Source organism: Opisthocomus hoazin, chromosome 1, assembly GCF_030867145.1.
Source record: "Opisthocomus hoazin isolate bOpiHoa1 chromosome 1, bOpiHoa1.hap1, whole genome shotgun sequence".
NCBI classification, from domain to species: Eukaryota; Metazoa; Chordata; class Aves; order Opisthocomiformes; family Opisthocomidae; genus Opisthocomus; species Opisthocomus hoazin.
In genome coordinates, this window is record NC_134414.1 from 99,144,851 (window position 1) to 99,163,446 (window position 18,596).

An 18,596-nucleotide genomic window follows, 5' to 3' on the forward strand; every position below is an offset into this window, starting at 1 on the left:
TCACATAAATGTCAGATCTCATGCAATAGCAGAGAAATCTGATTTGAATTGTGAACTGTTGCCTTCTGTGGCAAAGCCAGCATCAGGGAAAACACAACACTCTATTTCTTTTGTATTAAGTAAAGCAACATTTATAACTCTGCAGTTGTTACATTTATGATGAATACAAATGAAAAATTAGATTAACTGATAGTGATGCGAGCCCCAAGGCAAAAGCATGTTGGTTTTTTTTGCATGCTTAATAATTTAAACAGCAGGATATAGCAGATTGGGGAAAAATAACCAACTATTAATTAACATGGTTTGTTTCTCTTTGGAATTCTGCAGGACGTCAGCCAAACACAAAAATACAAGCAAGGTTCATGAACGCCATTTGATTAAAGCTCTAGCTTTAATGCTTACACTGAGATGGATTTCAATTAAGGCTTATTTATCTTCTTTATTCATTATGATAGCTTCCACTTCATAGTGCTTATAAAAATTTTGGTAATGTAAATCCCTATAATTTAACCTCAAGGTTTTACATTTTTAAGGAGAAGAAGAAAAAGAATTGAAAAAACAGCATGACCATTAAAGACTCGTCTTTACAGCATTGTCTACCTGAATACGCCACCAGATCCGAAGGGATTAGTAACATTTAGGATAACTTTCTTCAGCTCATAACATGGAGATTCGCATTTTAATATATCCTAAAAGAACAAAAATTTATATCAGTATGAAAAAGCTGCAAAACTACATTCATGTATAATACATAAACAAACCGGAAAATACTACAAAGAAGAATAGAATCATGTGTTTGACCACTGGTGACTACAAAATTAACATAATTGAAATTCTGGGCTTTGCTGTCAGCAAAGAACAGTTAAAGCCTATTTCTTTTTAAACACACATTACACTTACCATGTTTTAAATGCTCTTCCAAATGACAGCACAGGGGCAAGAATCACGCTGCCTTTTTTCCTTCAAATCTTTACATGTCCCCTATTTTTTTCTCTTGCCCCAACCTTGCTTTTTAACATCAATGTCTATTGCTATAGTACAAAGAAAGTCATATATAAAAAAAGAATTGCATAAACACCATCTAAGTTCAGAAAAGGATCTATGCAAATCTGCTCAATGGATGTTTGATAACAAATGCTGGAACACATGCCTATCTCTGCTCTGACTATTTCTGGGATATATCTTAAATCTAAAGACTGTCTAAAGTTAAAAAACTCAAATAAACCTAGCAACATCTAAGAAAAGCTTGCTGTCCATTTACATCTGACAGCTGAAATCACTAGGCTGAAGGGGCATACCACCACTTCTGCAACAGAATTTCCAAAAGCATTCTTATGCTGAAAGGGTTCCAGATTTACTTTCAGAGCAATTGGTGCAAAATTTTTGCATTCTTTCAGGATATGTGTGATTTATATCCTTAGGAATCTTAGATATTGCTCTAGGCTTTTCTCTGGATGTTACCTCAGTTCACTTTTGTTTCATACAACACACAGCTGAACAACATTTTTGTAACAATATCAACCACATATGCATAAACTTACAGCAGGCTCAATACGCTTGACTTCAGATTTCAGAGAGAATGCCAGTGTGACACCCTCTATTCCACCCACGCTCTTTGAGATCAATAACAACACCGCTTCAGCAGGGCGCAGAAATCGACTAGTGAATTCCACATTTATACTCGTCTGTCTCCTAGGCAAAATAATAATAATAACAATAATAATAGTTTAAATAGTTAGACACAAATTTGTGACTCAGAAATGACTCATAAATTTAATTTCAGGAGCACATTTTAGAGTCTTTGTAAGAGAAGGAGGCTAGAAAAGAAAATAATTTGTTTCTTCTGAAATATTTTGTTGCAGTTTAATCTTTCACCTAAGAGCACCTTAAAACATTCTAATAAAAGAACTATATAGATAGAAAAAGAACAATATTGAGTCCTTATTGCTTTTTATGACCTCAGCATGCAGCTTAATCTTTCTTCCCACACACACTAGCACAGAAAGTTCTCTTTCCTTATAGTATTACCCTAAGTTAACAACTGATTTACTTTATGCTCCCCAATTTGAACAGGTTTTTGTGAGTTAAACATTTGGTCATCTTGTTATGCTTGTTGTGAGGCAGATCTAGATGTTCTCATTGAAGATTGACAAAGAAATTAATGAAAACACCTTCAGAATAAGTAGTAAAGCCGAGTAACTAAGAAGTGGAAAAAACAAATTTCTCTCACACAAGCAACAGCTAAAGTCTCTGATGGGAAAGGGAACTGGAGAAGGGGACACCACATGGAACGAGAGTTTAGACTAGGTAAAGGTAACTTGATTTGCATTAGTCCTGCATTTAAGCAAGAAGAATAAGAAAAGTTTAGTGGCTGAAGCTCACACTTTGAAGCTTTCAAAATCACTCTCTGATTTTGAGATAAATATCTCAAAAAAGACTGAGGGGGACTTTATAAATGCCTATAAATAACTTAAGGGCGGATGTCAAGAGGATGCGGTCAGACTCTTTTCACTGGTGCCCAGTTGTAACCAAGGTGATGGACTCAGTTAACCATACATATGAACAATGCTGCTATGTCCCTTGGACAGCCCTGCCCATCCGGACATTAGGTCCGGGAACAGAGGGTTTAGTCTCTAGGTAATCATTAATGTTAAACAATAATGGTGGAGGGGGATTTTTAATAGAAATAGCATTACCTAATAGTTGCAGGTGCATTTGTGGTATCTCTCTATTGTGTAAGTTAACTGAAGCAAAGAGTCATACATCTCCCACCGAAGAAGTTAGTTTTAATTAAAACTAGGAGTCGCCTAGAACCGGTCAAGATGACACCACTGTGTGGATGGAAGCCAGAAGAAAACTGAGTTTGCGCAGAAACTGTGATGAAGAGGATAAGCCTTCACCTTGGGACCCCCGACGACCACCACTAGGAGGCACTGCGCAGCGCAGGTGGAGGAGTGTATGAAAATGGAGTGATTTGACTATGAAAGAAAGAGCTTATGTAATCAGATGAATATGTATATTTTGATCTATATAAACTGCACGGAAGGGGTATGGGGTATGCACGTTCGGTGGAATTATCCCCCATGCATCCAGTGCCGCAATAAAGAATGCCTGCCTTTTAACACTACATTGGTGTTACGAGGTTTTATTCCCGGATTTTTGGTAACACAGTGACAGGACAAGGCGCAACGGGCACAAAGTTCCGTCTGAACATGGGGAAGAACTTCTTCACCCTGAGGGTGATGGAGCACTGGAACAGACTGCCCAGGGAGGCTGTAGATTCTCCTTCTCTGGAGATATTCAAGACCCGCCTGGACAAGGTCCTCTGCAGCCTGCTCTAGGTGACCCTGTTTCAGCAGGGGGGTTGGACTAGATGACCCACAGAGGTCCCTTCCAACCCCTTCCATTCTGTGATTCTGTGAAGTTCTATAAACTTCTTTTGATGGGACTAGTGGCAAGATTTGTACCTGGATGACAGCTGCTGTCAAGGCAACTTTCTGGGAGGTCCTTTACCTCATTCTCATGATGTACCAAGGGAAGAAAAAAAATGCAGATAGATAGATAGATACATAGATAGATAAAATAGCATTCTCACTTAAAAATACCCTGGGACCTGAGAAATGGATGGTGACAAATCGAACACCAATATGTCAAAAAAATTGGGGAAGATCAAGAGAATAAGAGAACTTTAATACTCAAATCTATATCATGCAATGTGTAGAAACAATAATAAAGATTAAAAGAATAGTGTAAGTATAAAAGATATCTAATATAAACAAGTTCTACATAAATGAGAACTAACTGGCAGGAGTCAGCATGTGTAAAATGCACTCCTGTCTTATAAACCTATGGGAGTTCATTAAAGGAGTTCAACAACAACATGCTCATGGGTGATTTAATTATTCTATTTGTAACAAAGTCGCTTTCTGTAGACATACTAGGAAACTAGCAGCCATAAATGAGAGAAAGGAGGAAAGAGAGATAATGTAGGAACTAACAATTCTTATTATATAGAAAGGTTATTAATGGAGTCCTCAACTGGAAAGTAAGGAAGTTTACTGATGTTCTAAGCTGCTCCATGTTGTAAGGACAAAGATGGACAGTGCAAAGATTGCAGGACCTTATTAGACAACAAAATGACAAGGAAATTCTGTAGAGATGCACACAGGGAAAGCAGTTCTGTGTTTACATAAAATGATGGCCCCCAATCCATCATAACTCATCTTTGAAAACTTTGGATTTGTAACAAATAGTTTTATGAAAACATCAGCACAGTGCTGGGAAACAGTCAATAAACCAACTGAAGTGGTAGGAATAATTAGGAAAGGAACAAACAACACAGAGATCACCATTATGCCATCAGATCCCACCAAAGGGTTCAAACCTTAATCATTGTTTGCGCTTCTTTACCTCAGAAAGGACATAGCAGAACTGAAGAAAGGTCAAACTGAAGCAAGGATGACTACACATAATAGAATTAACCCAGCATGATCTCTAGGCTTAACACCTAGGAGAAAGGAGCATGATAGCCAGAGTTCTTCCTAGCGCCAAAATCTCAGGATTTCAGCTCTGAGAATTGATGATAAAATCCTGGAAGTTCCGGAAATCTGGCTCTTATTGCTTTCACGTTCCTGCTGCAGAGCCCCCAGACATTACCATTATTGACAGTGAAGAGCTGCTAAGCCCCTAAAGAGTCCCAGGTGCTCCTAAGCTGCCCTGCCATTCAAAAGATGCTGGAAAAAGCACCCTGGGACTGCAGACTCTCTGAGAAGTGTACTGCCTGAGACATCCACTCACAAAGCCACTTTAAGTACGAAGTTTTAAGGAGTCTGCTCTTGTCACAAACAGGAATGACAGGGAACTGGAGTATATGGAACATTCTGCCTGATCTTTGCCCTCTGGCTCATGCAGTAGCAAACAAATCTGATTTGAATTGTGAACTGTTGCCTTCTGTGGCAAAGAAAACTTCAATGACAACACGAAGTTGCTTAGAGTTACATATTCTCTATTCATTTTTGTTCTAATCAATGTAAAGTGAGGGAAATTCAGTGCATGGAATTTTTCTATAATCTTGCTCATTCTCATATTATTATAACTGGCTCCAACCCCCCCCCCTTCTATTGATATACTGTAGGGGTCAAAGTTTCTTAACTTCTTTATCAGCTCAGCCTGTAACATCTTTCAAAAAAGCAAGCAACCAAATTCTCTTTCTTCTATTTTTTTATACTTCAGTGCAGGAAAAGAAAGATAAAAAGTTCTTTGAAGGGATCAAATTTGCAGAGTTTAAGGCCAACAGAAATCACTAGATAACATAATCTGAAGTAATACATTGCAGGTCATTATGTGCAACCCAGTCACCCTTTAGTTGCTTCTGATAACTACTGTTTGACAGAAGCATTCTTCTGAGAAAGCACTCTGCATTATCTGGGGCATAAGGCTGCACTAAATAACTTTATGAGGTCACTTCCTGTACTATTTTCAATGTTCTGTGATTTGCAAAACCCCTACAGTTAAACAATTTGTCATTCAGATACAGTTTCTTCCCCTGAATAGCTAATCACATTTGCTACTTCCAGGCTGAATTTGTATGACTCCAGCTTCAAGCTGTTGTTCTTATATAAAGTTTTGTTCTATATTGTTTGCAGTTTAGCAGGTCCCTTTCCCAGGAAGGTACTTTCAAATATTGAACAAGTCATCTTCATCATTTCTCTTGTTACAGTATCCAGACTGTGTAACTTACAGATATATCTAAACCACATAAGAGAGCTTATAGACCTTTATGCTACTCCTGTTATTAACTGCAAGTCTATATGGCACTATGCAGTGCCCCACAGAGTGGGAATCTCAGATCAAAGATTAATTACATTATATGCAAGATCTGATCTCAGCTACACCGAGAATGTTCTGATGCATCCCAAAAGCCAGAGTAGAACAACAGTATAGTCTTCAGAAGCTTTCCCTGATGTTCAGCTGCTTAGAATTAAAGCCCATTTCATCTCAGCCAATTGATATACAATATTTATTCTTGGCAGATATTGGGTGTAGGTGGCAAAGTTTTGGTAGCAGGAGGCTGCAGGGGCAGCCTCTGTGAGAAGAGACCAGGAGCTGCCCTGTGCAGGACACAGAGACAGCTCAGCTGGCTCCATAATGGACACACCGCAGGACACAGCTGAGCCCATCAGAGTAGTTGGTGGCACCTCTGTGAAAATATATTTAAGAAAGGTCAAAAACATCAAGAAGGGAAATGAGCAAGGAAAAAAACAGTAAGAAACAGCAGAGGGAACATCAAGGTCAGAGAACGAAAGGGAGGGGTGGTGGTCCAGCTGCCAGAACACTTATTTCCCTGCAGCATGTGGAAAGGACCACACTGGAGCAGATACCTACACTGCAGCCCATAGAGAACCTCATGCCAGAGCAGGTGGATATTTCATGAAGGAATTGTGGCCTGTGCTGGAGCATACTTTTCCTGAAGGACTGCAACCCATGGAAGGACTCACAGAGCAGGGGAAAAGCCTGAAGAGGAAGGAGCAGCAGAGAGGAACTGTTATGAAGAGACTGCAGCCACCCACTCCCCATCACACCTGCTCCATTCAGGGTGGCAGTGAAAGAAGGTAGAGGAGTCAGGAATGAAGGAGTGAAGCAGAGTCTGAGAGGAGAGGGTGGGGAAGAGGGGAGGTGATGTTTTAATTTTTACTTTTGTTTCTCACTACAAAAGTCTATTTTAATTTGCAATAAATTAAATCAACTTTCCTTAAGTCAAGTATGTTTTGCCTGCAACACTAACTGGTAAGCAGTCTCCCCGTCATTCTTTCAGCCCACTAACTTCATCATATTTTCTCCCCCTGTCCTACTGAGGAGGGGGAGTGAGAGGGCAGCTAGGTGTGCATTTGGCAGCCAGCCATGTCTAACCCACCATGGCAGTTATGGGTTTCTCTAGATAGTAGAGGACCACAGTATACATTGTCATGCTGCTTTGAAAATAGACAGACCCGTATTACGGGTTTCTGTCACTCCAGCATTACTACTTTAAAATAGTTGGCATTGCTACCTAATGCTGCATTACTGCTTCCTAATACATTTAAGTAACTTCATTATGCTTTGTCTTTCTGCTCAAATTTTTCCCTGTTCTGTTTATCTTATCAGTTTCCTACAGTTCACCTCTCCTGGAAAGTAAACACAGTTCTTTCAGACTGGGCCTTCATGTACAGAATTCTCTATGCCAAGCGAGCTCACCCAGCAGGTCCAGCAGGATTAGTCAGTCAAACTTATTCCTCATTAGTGATTCTAATAACCCACAGTCACCTTGAATTTACTACAGTTAACTCTAAATATAGGAATATATATATTTAGCAGATAATTAGAGACAAGTCTCTATGCGTGACTTGTCTTAAAGTCCTTCAGCTCTCCATTCAAAAGTCTGAAAAGTTTCAGTGTCTGATCAAGGATATCAATACCTAACAACGACATGATTCACCTTTTCAGCTGTAATCGACTGAACTCTCATGAGCGAATGTCCTCTGAACAGCTAGCATTTCCCTTGACCTTCCACCCTGAAACTTTGGCAAGGCAAGATTTACAACTAGACTGCAGCCCTGCAGCAGGCCTTCATGAGGCAACAGCTGCTATTTTTGACTGCTTCTTGTTTGGCTAGTATTAAGCTAGCTTGTAGTGAAAGAGGAACTCGTGGTGAAGGCATATCCATATTTATATAAAATATTCATAAATTCATAAGGTATGTTTTCAATTCAGGGGAACAAGGATGCAGAGATATCTGACCTTAAGTTGTCTGAACCATTACAGATACTCAGGCAAGTTATTAAAGTATAATTCCTGTTTTTAAAGTGTAACTCCTGTTCTCTGATAGAGCAAGTAGGCTTTCCTAATTTTAATGATTTCTAACACATTGATTCATCTGCCTCCAATCCTATATTTATGGATTATTTACTTCTAAAAGTAGAACAAATAACTTCAATGTGAAGTGTCTCTTTCTAGCTATTTTAACATCTTCTGTTCCTAAACAGGTTACAGTCAGTGATGCCAACATTCTTGTCAAAAAATAACTCCATGAAATGTTAATAATACACTCACATCACGTTTCTTACTGAAAATTCTGCCTCACTTTTTACTTAGGCCTTAAATATTTTTTCTTTTTTGTAGAAGTCTGTTACAAGCCTACCTCATTTCTGAGTTTCTCTAAAGACTTTCACTCTTTCCAAAGAAATTCCTACAAATCCTCTACCATTTTTCTTGACCTTAAACAACCAAATATAAATCAGCACTAATAGCAATAACCCTACACATAATCAATTCACAGAGGTGTTAGTTTATTATTCACGTTACTATCACTTCCAAACCCACCTATGACATTATGATCTAATATAAAGCACCTACGAAACTCCCACCCATTCCACTGATGCCTGATGTTCTCAAACACTTCCATCAGAATATTAAAAAAGCTATTAATTACAAAGAACTTCTATTTCATTTAGTGACCCAGATTACAAGTAAGGTTACATTATTACAAACTCTGTAGAAGTCACAAGTGGAGGACTGGCTTTTCCACAAGCTTTTATTTCTATGTACTTTTTCAAATGTTGCTATATATAATGCCAAGCAGTTCAATGACAAAGTTGTATATTTTAACTTGTGTCTTGGTTTTTAGGGTTTTTTTTAAAGGTGAAGTGAAAAATAGCCATAGTGTTGACCTTTCAGAGAAATACATGATATTTTCAAGGATTACATTTTATGTTGATTTGTATTTGAAGCAATGGAAAAGAAAATGGAATCAAATCAGCCTCACAGCTCACTGAAAACATAGCATTACTTGTTGTCCCTTTTGCATATATTTACAGTAGGCATGCCATTTACTACTGAACTGTTGATTAGCCTTAAAGACCACTATGTTTATGCTGAGTTCTTGAACTTGACAATATATACTTGAAATTTTTCTTCTTTTTCACAGGTTATTTTCATGCAAATGTTGAGCTTTGTTTTCCATTTTACAATCTCTAATTCATCTTATCTGAGAAGGTATATCTTAAATAGATTTACAGGCTAAATTCTTAACTGACAGCCAAAGTCACTGCTACACCCCGCTTGTCTTCCATAGATAAACAGGGATTAGTGAAATTCCTGTAACTAGTCATAAAGCCACATAGCACAGAAAGAGCAAAACGTACTTAGTCAACAAAAAGCTGGTGACATATCATAAGTATTTCTGCTACCAAAAATGTTAACAACCTAATGTTTTCCCAAAATTAAATCCCTCCAAGATCCTTAGATGACTTTTAGAAACATAAGATAGAGAAATAACTACATTGCACCTGCAACAGTTTCTCTCTTGGTGAGGAGGGACATTGGGGGCAGAAAGCAGCAGTCTAACACTACCATAAAATCTTTGTTATGGTCTCTTAAATTCCCAGTCGTGCTTCTTTTACAAATAAGAAACAAAAATTGAAATCTCAGATGAAAGAATTTTTACTTGCTCATGCTGCCACAATGCACTGATGTCAAAAATGTGAATCAAGTTCAAAGAACATATTTCAACTTTAGTTGGGAAAAAAAATTGAAAAATCTAAAATTTAAGAACAGCAGATCCAAACTGAAAATTAAAGCTTTCAATACATTGGGACAAAAATATGTATTAGACACAGATGACTCCTATAATGATCTCAAGACACACATTTTGCTCTCTAAGCTCTCTTGAGCTAAACTGCAAGTGTCCCACTGATAAATGACTCTGGATTTTTTCCAGGTTAAGGAGAAAAAGCCTGATCTTCATACTGACTAATTTTGCCTTGTTTGTAGTTGAACATATTTCTAGTGCTCCACCGCTATTAAATTAATAAACTTATATTTCCATACTGTTAGACTCATTAATAACACACACAAAAAAATAATTACTTACATAGGGGGAATGGTGACAGTGTTTCCTTTAGGTAATGAGAAATCATCAGCATCTCTTCCTACAAGAGTAGCAGTGTACACCAAAGTTTTAACACTTGGGTTTTTCAGACGCACCTATCACAACAACAACAACAGCAGTCTATTTTTATTGAATTTTTAGAGCACAAAACGCATGTTCTGCAGCTAAGTTCCAAAATACAGACTAAGGATATCACAAAATAAGAAAGTACTTCAAATAACTAGGCAGACTATTTTTCTTCCTAAAGAGCATAGACTTTCCACAGACTGTACAATCTCAGTTCTTCTGAGTACTCTTTTTGCTGTCTACATTGCACTCCTATGCCTGTTAACCTCTTATTCCTCTCTATCCTTGATCTCAGATTTATCTGATTTTCAGATTTTTTTCTGTGCTCACAAGCATGGGGAAAAAACAGCAGCAGAAGTCAGGAACACAAGCCTAAATAGAAAAAAAAGAAGATACATTCTTCCATCTTCTATATTTAGTAGCCAAGCGACATGAAACCCATTAACTAATTCTTGTAGTATATACATGATTTAAACACATATACACATAAAATGTTGTAACCTTGCACTGCTACAAATCTAAATTCAGTGGTATCAGTACCTGTTTAACAATGGTTGCATGGAGAGCACCTGTAAATTCTATAGTCTTATTGGGTAAGTAGTGAGGGAGACTTTCATACAGGTAGACACACAGAATAAGCATCATGACTGGGTTTGGATCACAGATATCAGTGGCCTAATATGGAAAACAAAAAAGAAACAATAACCAGATATTCAGTTAAACTTATATCTGTACAGTTTAGAGACATGAAGAACAAAAAAGTTTGAAGTAATTCTTACTCTACAAATATTTACAACCTAAATTTTAATAACTGGATTAGTCGAATAGCTAAAATGAATATGAATGTTGTCAGTGCACAAAAAAACTAACTGGATGAGCTGAAAGTAACTACATGTAACTTCATCTCATCCCTCTAGAATCAAGCTTCCTTCTTCACATGGTTTCATTATATGATGAATTTGCAGCTGTAAACCACTCAAAGAACAGACTAGAGTACAGTTTTAATTATTTTAATATTGACCTGCACCCTTACTTAGAAGCATCATATATACATAAAGCAAACATCTTTTAGATCTGCAAGGTCATGTGAGAGCAAGAAAATAGTCATGAGATACTTTTAAATCCCCAAACTTTATGTTATGAAACAGCTATACTACTTTTTTTTTTTCAATTTACTAGGAACTTGACAACCTCTAGGAGACACTTCATGTTCAAGTACATTGACAATAAGGAAAAAGAGCCCTCTTTAGTTAGCAGCTATTGAAAGTTTCACACCCTTTTCTAAGCACATGAACAAGTTTAATATAATACTATAAGTATGGACAGGCATACTTAGGATATCAAAGACTACATTATTTTTGCACAGTCCTAAGAAACAAACAAAAGAAGGCAAAATAAAGAAAAAATGTAGCTTAAACAGCATGCCTTTTTTGTTTATCCAGAAAAGGAATGAAGAACACCATATAATCAGTTTTATTTAGAACATCAGTTTTATTTACACTGGTATTATTTACAATACCAGTTTTATTTAGAAACAAGTATGATCTAGGGAACCTGAATCTCTCAGAAATGCATACGTGGCAGGCATATCTGTGGAAAAAGTTCTAGAAAAAACGTCTATAGCTTGTAGGCGAAAAGGGAAATCAAGAGTTGCATGAAATTAACAGTATGTTCTCAATGTTCACCACCATCCATCCTCCAGAAACTACTGCAAGTAACAAAACCTCCCACTCACAATTTTAGCCCACATGGTGTGTCAGAAAATCACAGCCGAGTTGATAACAGCACACAGATCTCTCCAGATGAACAACAGTCATACCAGTGACCCGCACAAGTATAACTTCCATATGTACAAAAATCACAGCATCACAGAATGGTTGGGGTTGGAAGGGAACTCTGGAGATCATCTAGCCCAACCCCCCTGCTAAAGCAGGTTCACCTAGAGCAGGCTGCACAGGACTGCATCCAGGGGGGTTTTGAATATCTCCGGAGAAGGAGACTCCACAGTGCTTCTTCACCCTGCTAAAGCAGGTTCACCTAGAGCAGGCTGCACAGGACTGCATCCAGGGGGGTTTTGAATATCTCCGGAGAAAGAGACTCCACAGTGCTTCTTCACCCTCAAAGTAAAGAAGTTCTTCCTTGTGTTCAGATGGAACTTCCTGTGCTTCAGTTTGTGCCCGTTGCCCCTTGTCCTGTCGCTGGACACCACTGAAAAGAGTCTGGCCCCATCATCTTGACATCCACCCTTAAGTTATTTATGGGCATTTATAAGGTTCCCCTCAGTTTTTTCTCCAGGCTAAACAAGCTCAGATACCTCAGCCTTTCCGCATGAGAGAGATGCTCCACTCCCCTAATCACCTTCATGGCCCTCTGCTGGACTTCCTCCAGTAGTTCCTCATCTGAGGAATATCTCTCTCGCATAAGCAGAGCAACGAGCCTGGTGAAGGGTCTAGAGAACAAGTCTTATGGGGAGCGTCTAAGGGAGCTGGGGCTGTTTAGTCTGAAGAGGAGGCTGAGGGGAGACCATATCGCTCTCTACAACTACCTGAAAGGCAGCTGTAGTGGGGCAGGTGTTTGTCTCTTCTCCCAAGTAACTAGTGATAGGACGAGAGGAAATGGCCCCAAGTTGCATCAGGGGAAGTTTAGATTGAGTATTAGGAAAAATTTATTTACTGAAAGAGTTGTAAAGCATTGGAACAGGATGCCCAGGGAAGTGGTTGAGTCACCATCCTTAGAGGCATTCAAAAAACATGTAGATTTGGCATTTTGGGACATGGTTTAGTAGGCATTGTGGTGTTGGGTTGACAGTTGGGCTTGATGACCTTAGAGGTCTTCTCGGACCTTAATGATTCTATGATTGAGAATACAAATATATTTGCTAATTCAAGACTAGTAATCTATTTGTAAATACAGTGTACAACTTCCTTCAAAATAAAAAAGCTTTACTGCACGTAGGTACTTCCCTCAAGCAGAGCTTTATGAGGAAGGTCTTGTAACAACCTCAGAATCAGCAAGCTTGCAACATATTAGACACACACAAAAGACCGGCTGTGGAAGAGTGTATGGTGATACTGTGAGATCCCTCCTAAGACTACAGCAACTCTAACTGAAGTTGGCTAGATGACTCCAGCTGTGGGAGTATGGAAAGAGTACCTTGGTTATGTTTTCTGGGTAAGTTAAGAAAGCAATAAAAATGGTGACATTTTGGAGGAGCTCAGATTAATAAAAAAAAATACTGTCCATCTAATAAAGTGCAACATTAATTAAATATGTTGAATAAGGAGACCAGGTTTTTGTTACAACCACTTTTGTGGAATATTTTTTAAACCTTGCTCTTTTTATAAAAAAAAAAAATCATCACTCTAGATAACAATTATCCATGAACAAGTTGTGTTATTCCCACTGTACCGTTTTAGGACCAAAACCTGTTAATAGCGAACTATGAGGATGAAGTTGTATCAACTTACTTCTCTTTTGATATTTTGTCAGTCAAGACTCATTTTAACACTTATTGTCAATACTATTAAAATTTTCAGGGATCTCTGAGAATAACAAATATACCTATACATCAGTATTTCTTCTCTGAAGTACATTATACCACTTTTCCTCAGGACCACACTTTCAGTTCCCACATTATTTTATTTTAATGACCAACTATATTCTCATCCTCAACATGACTGTAAGACGTTTATTGCCTAAATGAAGCATTAGAGGAAAAACGCTCTTTAAATCCTTTTTTAATTGATTTTCATGAGGCAATTTTCATCATGAACCATCTATTCTAGAACCTCAATGCTCTCCAGCAGATTAATCAAGTGAAAGCAGCAGGATGAAGGAAACAGAGCAGATATTTAGTCCCACTCTCTGAGATGAGTCTATGTAGCAGTATTATTTACATTAATATTTCACCTTAGTACATATCTGCTTCTAGATGAGCCAATCCTGTATTTTACTGGATGGGAAAAATGCTACACTTTTAGACTATAACAAGAAAACCTAGTAATTTTTTTTAATCAAATAAAATTCTTGTACAGATTATATTTTCATCTTCAGTATTAAGGAGAGAAAAACTAAGAAAATTCAGATTATTGAAACACATGAAAAAATGTTACTTAATTAAGAGTGTTCCCATATGTCGTAAAATATGCTCAACTATAGATATGCGATTTAATGTTATGGGGTTTTTTTCTCTTCTATTCATATTTCTCCAAGGCTATAAAAAAATAGTTTTGGATAATTACTCGAAAAACTTTTTTTTTTTGTCATTTCTGAGAACAGAAAATTCTAGCAATAAACAACAACAACAAAATAAGATCAGTGGGAGATAATTGAAATAAAACAGTCAACTCAGTAAAGCACCTCCATGGGAGGAACTAGTCCTATGTGGATTCCCACTAGGAACCCCGAAATCAAAGTAAAAATTTCCTTCTCATTATCAGAAACTTTGGATAACTGCAATTACTCTGCTTACCAAATATTAATGAAGACAGTTTGGGAAAATACATCACATTTATTAGCCATATTGGCTGAAAAAAGGAGAAAATTTGTTTTGTCTCCTCTAGACTGTATTTCGTCCAGCAAGAGAGATGTATAGACATATCTAATATCAATTATCTGAGTTAATTTTTATTTCCAAGTTACTTAAAGTTTTAGACTACAGCATATATTCCAGCACTTCTACAAACAAGCCAATTCAGCTTCCTAATTACTAAAAGTACAAGATGCAATACAAAACTGTAAAAAAGTAAATATATATTCTAAATAGAACACAACTGTGAGTCTATCTTCAAATTCTGCAGGAAAGCCTTTGTTCCTCTAGTTAGTTGCTCCTGTAGGTATGACAAAAAGCAGTTCCGGGAATGTCCCTTGTCAGAATACAAAAGCAGCTGTAACAACATTGAAAAAGGATCAGCAAGATCTTAATGTGTATGGACCTCCTTGGAGTACCAGAAACTGGGTATCCCATTATTCGGCCTCTGACAACAGAGCAGTTGCTTGAGTAAAGAGTGTAAGAAATTACAAATGGGCAAATACAAAGTGGTCTTCACATTGACGTAATTTGCCAGCTTCTGCAAATTAGCGGCTTCAGGATTTATGCGTTAGTGTTAGACACCTCTCTGTCATTATTTTAAATTCTTCTCTATTTCATTCTTTACATACAGAAATAAGGCTGACTGTCATTAACAACTCATGAATTCTTTTTAATTAGAAATTGCTCATTGAGATTCCTTCCTCTTTTGATGTTACTGAAATGCATTATTGGCTGAAATCTATTACCTAAAACATAGGACCATAAAAAAGTAGCTCATATTTAAGCCCTGAGGCAGCAGATGTAAGAAAGCCAAATGATGCATCCCTCCAAGCACAAGTACAATTAGCTCCACCCCCAAACAGCTTCTACTTGATGACTGATGGATCAACAACTGACAAAGGTTTTCTTCAGCTAGCAAAAGCTGCATTTTGACATAATAATTTTGTGAGGAGAAAGGGTATAAATGGAAAACATTTTGAGTTCTAGCGGAGCCACCTTCTTTGCACACAACATAAAAAAACTCTGTAGCTTAAAGCAAACATTCCACTTAGAAAAACCTTTATATGAAATAAGAACCTAAGAGCAGGCTATTGGTTCAGACTACGGGCAAAAGGACACCGCTACAAGCTGATGCCTAAATGAAAATAGTTATACAGTAAGGACACACACACACTTGAGTATTTCTCAACCTCGTTATTTTCAGCACAAGAGACTTCCTGAACCATGTATGATTTCTGCCTGCTTCCAACTCTTTTATTTCCTTCCTAGCCTATGCACAGTCTCCCTCTGAATCTGTGTAAAAACTGCAGAGGCAACCTAAGAAAACACTCTCCTTTTGAAGTTATGTTCAGTATAACCAAGAAAGAGCTGGAAAAAAAGAAGGAGTGATAAGGTAATTTTCTTAATGAACATGCTCTAAAAAAATGCACTAACACCAAGCATTTGAAGTAACGCTCACTTCCGCCAGGGTACGACGTTCGCTTTCTAGCCCTACACAAGGTACAGTTCTATTTTTCTGAAGATTTCAGAGAAGAATGCCAAGAAGTAAATAAAAAGAGCGTACTATTTTTAATTCATTTCCTAAAAAGTCATCAAAACAGGGTGCCCATCTCTTTTACCACCAAGAATGAACCTACAATTGACATAGAAGAGAACAGGGAAAATAAGATGCTATTTTGTTGTCACAGATGTGTGAATACAATTCTGAACTTCAAACCAGAAAAATCCAGACTGAACTGGATTCTTAACTCAGAAATGCAGAAGTCAAACCAACACAGCATTTCCAATACAGGAATAATATTTCTTTCCTGTCCAGTGTACAGGCTTGTCAGAAGTTTACTGCCACGTTTCACCGAAAGGAGAAATTAAAGAATTCTCACAGATGAGCCCAGCAGTATTTTATCTGGCTTCTTCAGCCCACAAGGCGCTATGCTATAACGAGATGGTCCATGTCTTGTATGTAAGAATCCTAAATTCAGTAAAAGAAAACAAACCCAGAAAGGCCAGTGAAATTGGGCATGTCCTGGGGGACCAGGACAGGCCAAGGTTGCGATGAGGGCCCTATGGCACGCCTGGCTTGGCAGGGCCCATGACCGGGCAGGGGCAGGGCTGTGGGGTGCTGAAGACTGGCCCTGATGCAGCGTCACCAGGGGAGGGGCTGACAAGGGGCCCTGGGCAGGGTGGGGAGAGCCCCAGGGGGCTGGGCAGGCAGGGCTGGGGGTGCCTGCAGGGCCTTGACAGTAGTTAAGCCGGAAATCATCCTATATCATTTGATGACTCTACGATAGACATTTCAGAAAATCATATTTTTAGCAAGGCTCCGTCTCCTTGTTTGCAAAGAAACCACAAGAAGCTGCATCCCTGAATAGACTCCTAATGTCTGCCTTAGGAAGAGGAACCTCTCCTTCTCCACACCCTAAAGCATTATATGGCAGGGTGGGGAGAGAAAAAAAAGAGAGAATCTGAATACTGGAAAAGATGGCAAGGCTTGGCTCACGGACTAAAAGCAAAGAAGGGATACAGCCCTTTCCCAAAGGGTAAACATTATTTAAGCAAAGATGACTTACTTAGTGAAAGCTTCACAGACTTATTACTGACTACAGATCAGCCCTAGTTAGAATAAACGCCTGTAGTCCTGCAAATTAAATGCCTGTAGTCCTGCATGAATGTGCTCTGTATGCTTTGTACTATAAGGAATATGAATTTTTGTTTTGTTTGGTACAACAGGAAGGAGAAATCTGTCAAGATATATTAGAACAGATGAGCCTTACCACATTTTTACCTACATACTTATTAAACTCATCCTGTATTGCATCTCACTAGGTAACCTCCAAATTTTCTTAATTTGTCTTCTGTTTTATTAAGTTAGAGACAGGTAGAAGATTCCATAGAAAAGGCAGATCTGGAGCCACCCTGGTGGCAAATCCATCATCTCCACGGAGCACAAAGGCAGGAAGAGTTACTGACTGCTTCCTCCCTCCTTTCTTGCCCTGTGCCCAGCCAAGCACTGCATCGTTCTCCCAGCAGTTCCAGCACAGCTCCTTCTCTAACCTTCCAAGGGAGCGAGTACTCCACCAGGCACTGATCTGATGTTTCCCTGTCACTCTCCGTAGTTTCCTATATAATGCTTATCATCGTAATTCTTAAGATTCATTTCATATACTCTTCATGCACTGATGTAAACACATGCCTCATCTTGTATTTCTACTTATTTCTATCAGTCACCACTGGTTTTTAAGGTTGGATTTTTAGGATGCACTTACTATGCAAAGTATAAAAGCTTCTCCCTTGTCAAAACCTTTAAAGCTGGAGTCTGAAAAGTATTATGATGTTTTCCATTCACTTTCTCAGTAATGGCTATTGAATGTTAACACACATTTGTAGAAGTTATTCCAACATAACTGTGGTTCTACACCTCTACGGTTCATCTTTCCTGAATTTTCTTTTAAGGGAGCAAAGATGCCAGAATAGATTATCTGTTAAGCCTAACTTTCTTTTGCCACCTACTCATTTCCACTTAGATCAGAACTTGTTCCCTTAGATCAGAACTTGTTCCCTCAGAAAACATTATTCCATTTTATCCCATGTTGAATTCATAAAACTGCGTTTGTGACATTAATCTACTACTCTAGGAACTAATTTAAAAAAAAATAAAAATCAGTGTGCTTCATAACAACGTTAATCAGAGAATTCACAGTCTATATATATACTATTTGCTCTAAAAAAATTCCATGTTAGCAAACAACACCAATTAGTAAAGTTCAACAGATTTATGCCTTAAATTCTATCCATAACAAAGTTTGTCAAAATATGAAAAAGCTTCTCACTTTTCTGGAAGAGCTGAGTGCTCGCTTGTTAGCTTTTTATTTGTGCTCTAATGTAGCCTAGTTAAACAAAACTAGGCTGACAAACTGGATAAATTATTGTACTTCACATTCTAAATATTCCAAGTTAGGACTACAGCAAAACTGCACAAGAAACTCAGGGGCTAGTAGGCTGGTTCTGTTGTGAAAACAAAGTTATTTAAACAGTTATAACTCTATTATCAGCTCTTTGCTGTTAATTCCATAACCA

The 18,596-nt window shown here is 38.0% G+C and overlaps 1 protein-coding gene across 1 annotated transcript in view; it reads right to left on the bottom strand.

Annotated features, from left to right (window-relative positions):
* Positions 1–18,596, bottom strand: part of CFAP47 (cilia and flagella associated protein 47) — a 359,445-nt gene that overhangs the window by 233,755 nt on the left and 107,094 nt on the right. Inside the window, exons 36-39 of the mRNA XM_075430383.1 lie at positions 10,532–10,666; positions 9,908–10,020; positions 1,542–1,692; positions 601–689 (exon numbers count right to left, since the gene is read on the bottom strand). Coding sequence (XP_075286498.1) covers positions 601–689; positions 1,542–1,692; positions 9,908–10,020; positions 10,532–10,666 — 488 coding nt within the window. The remainder of the gene's footprint in view (positions 1–600; positions 690–1,541; positions 1,693–9,907; positions 10,021–10,531; positions 10,667–18,596) is intronic.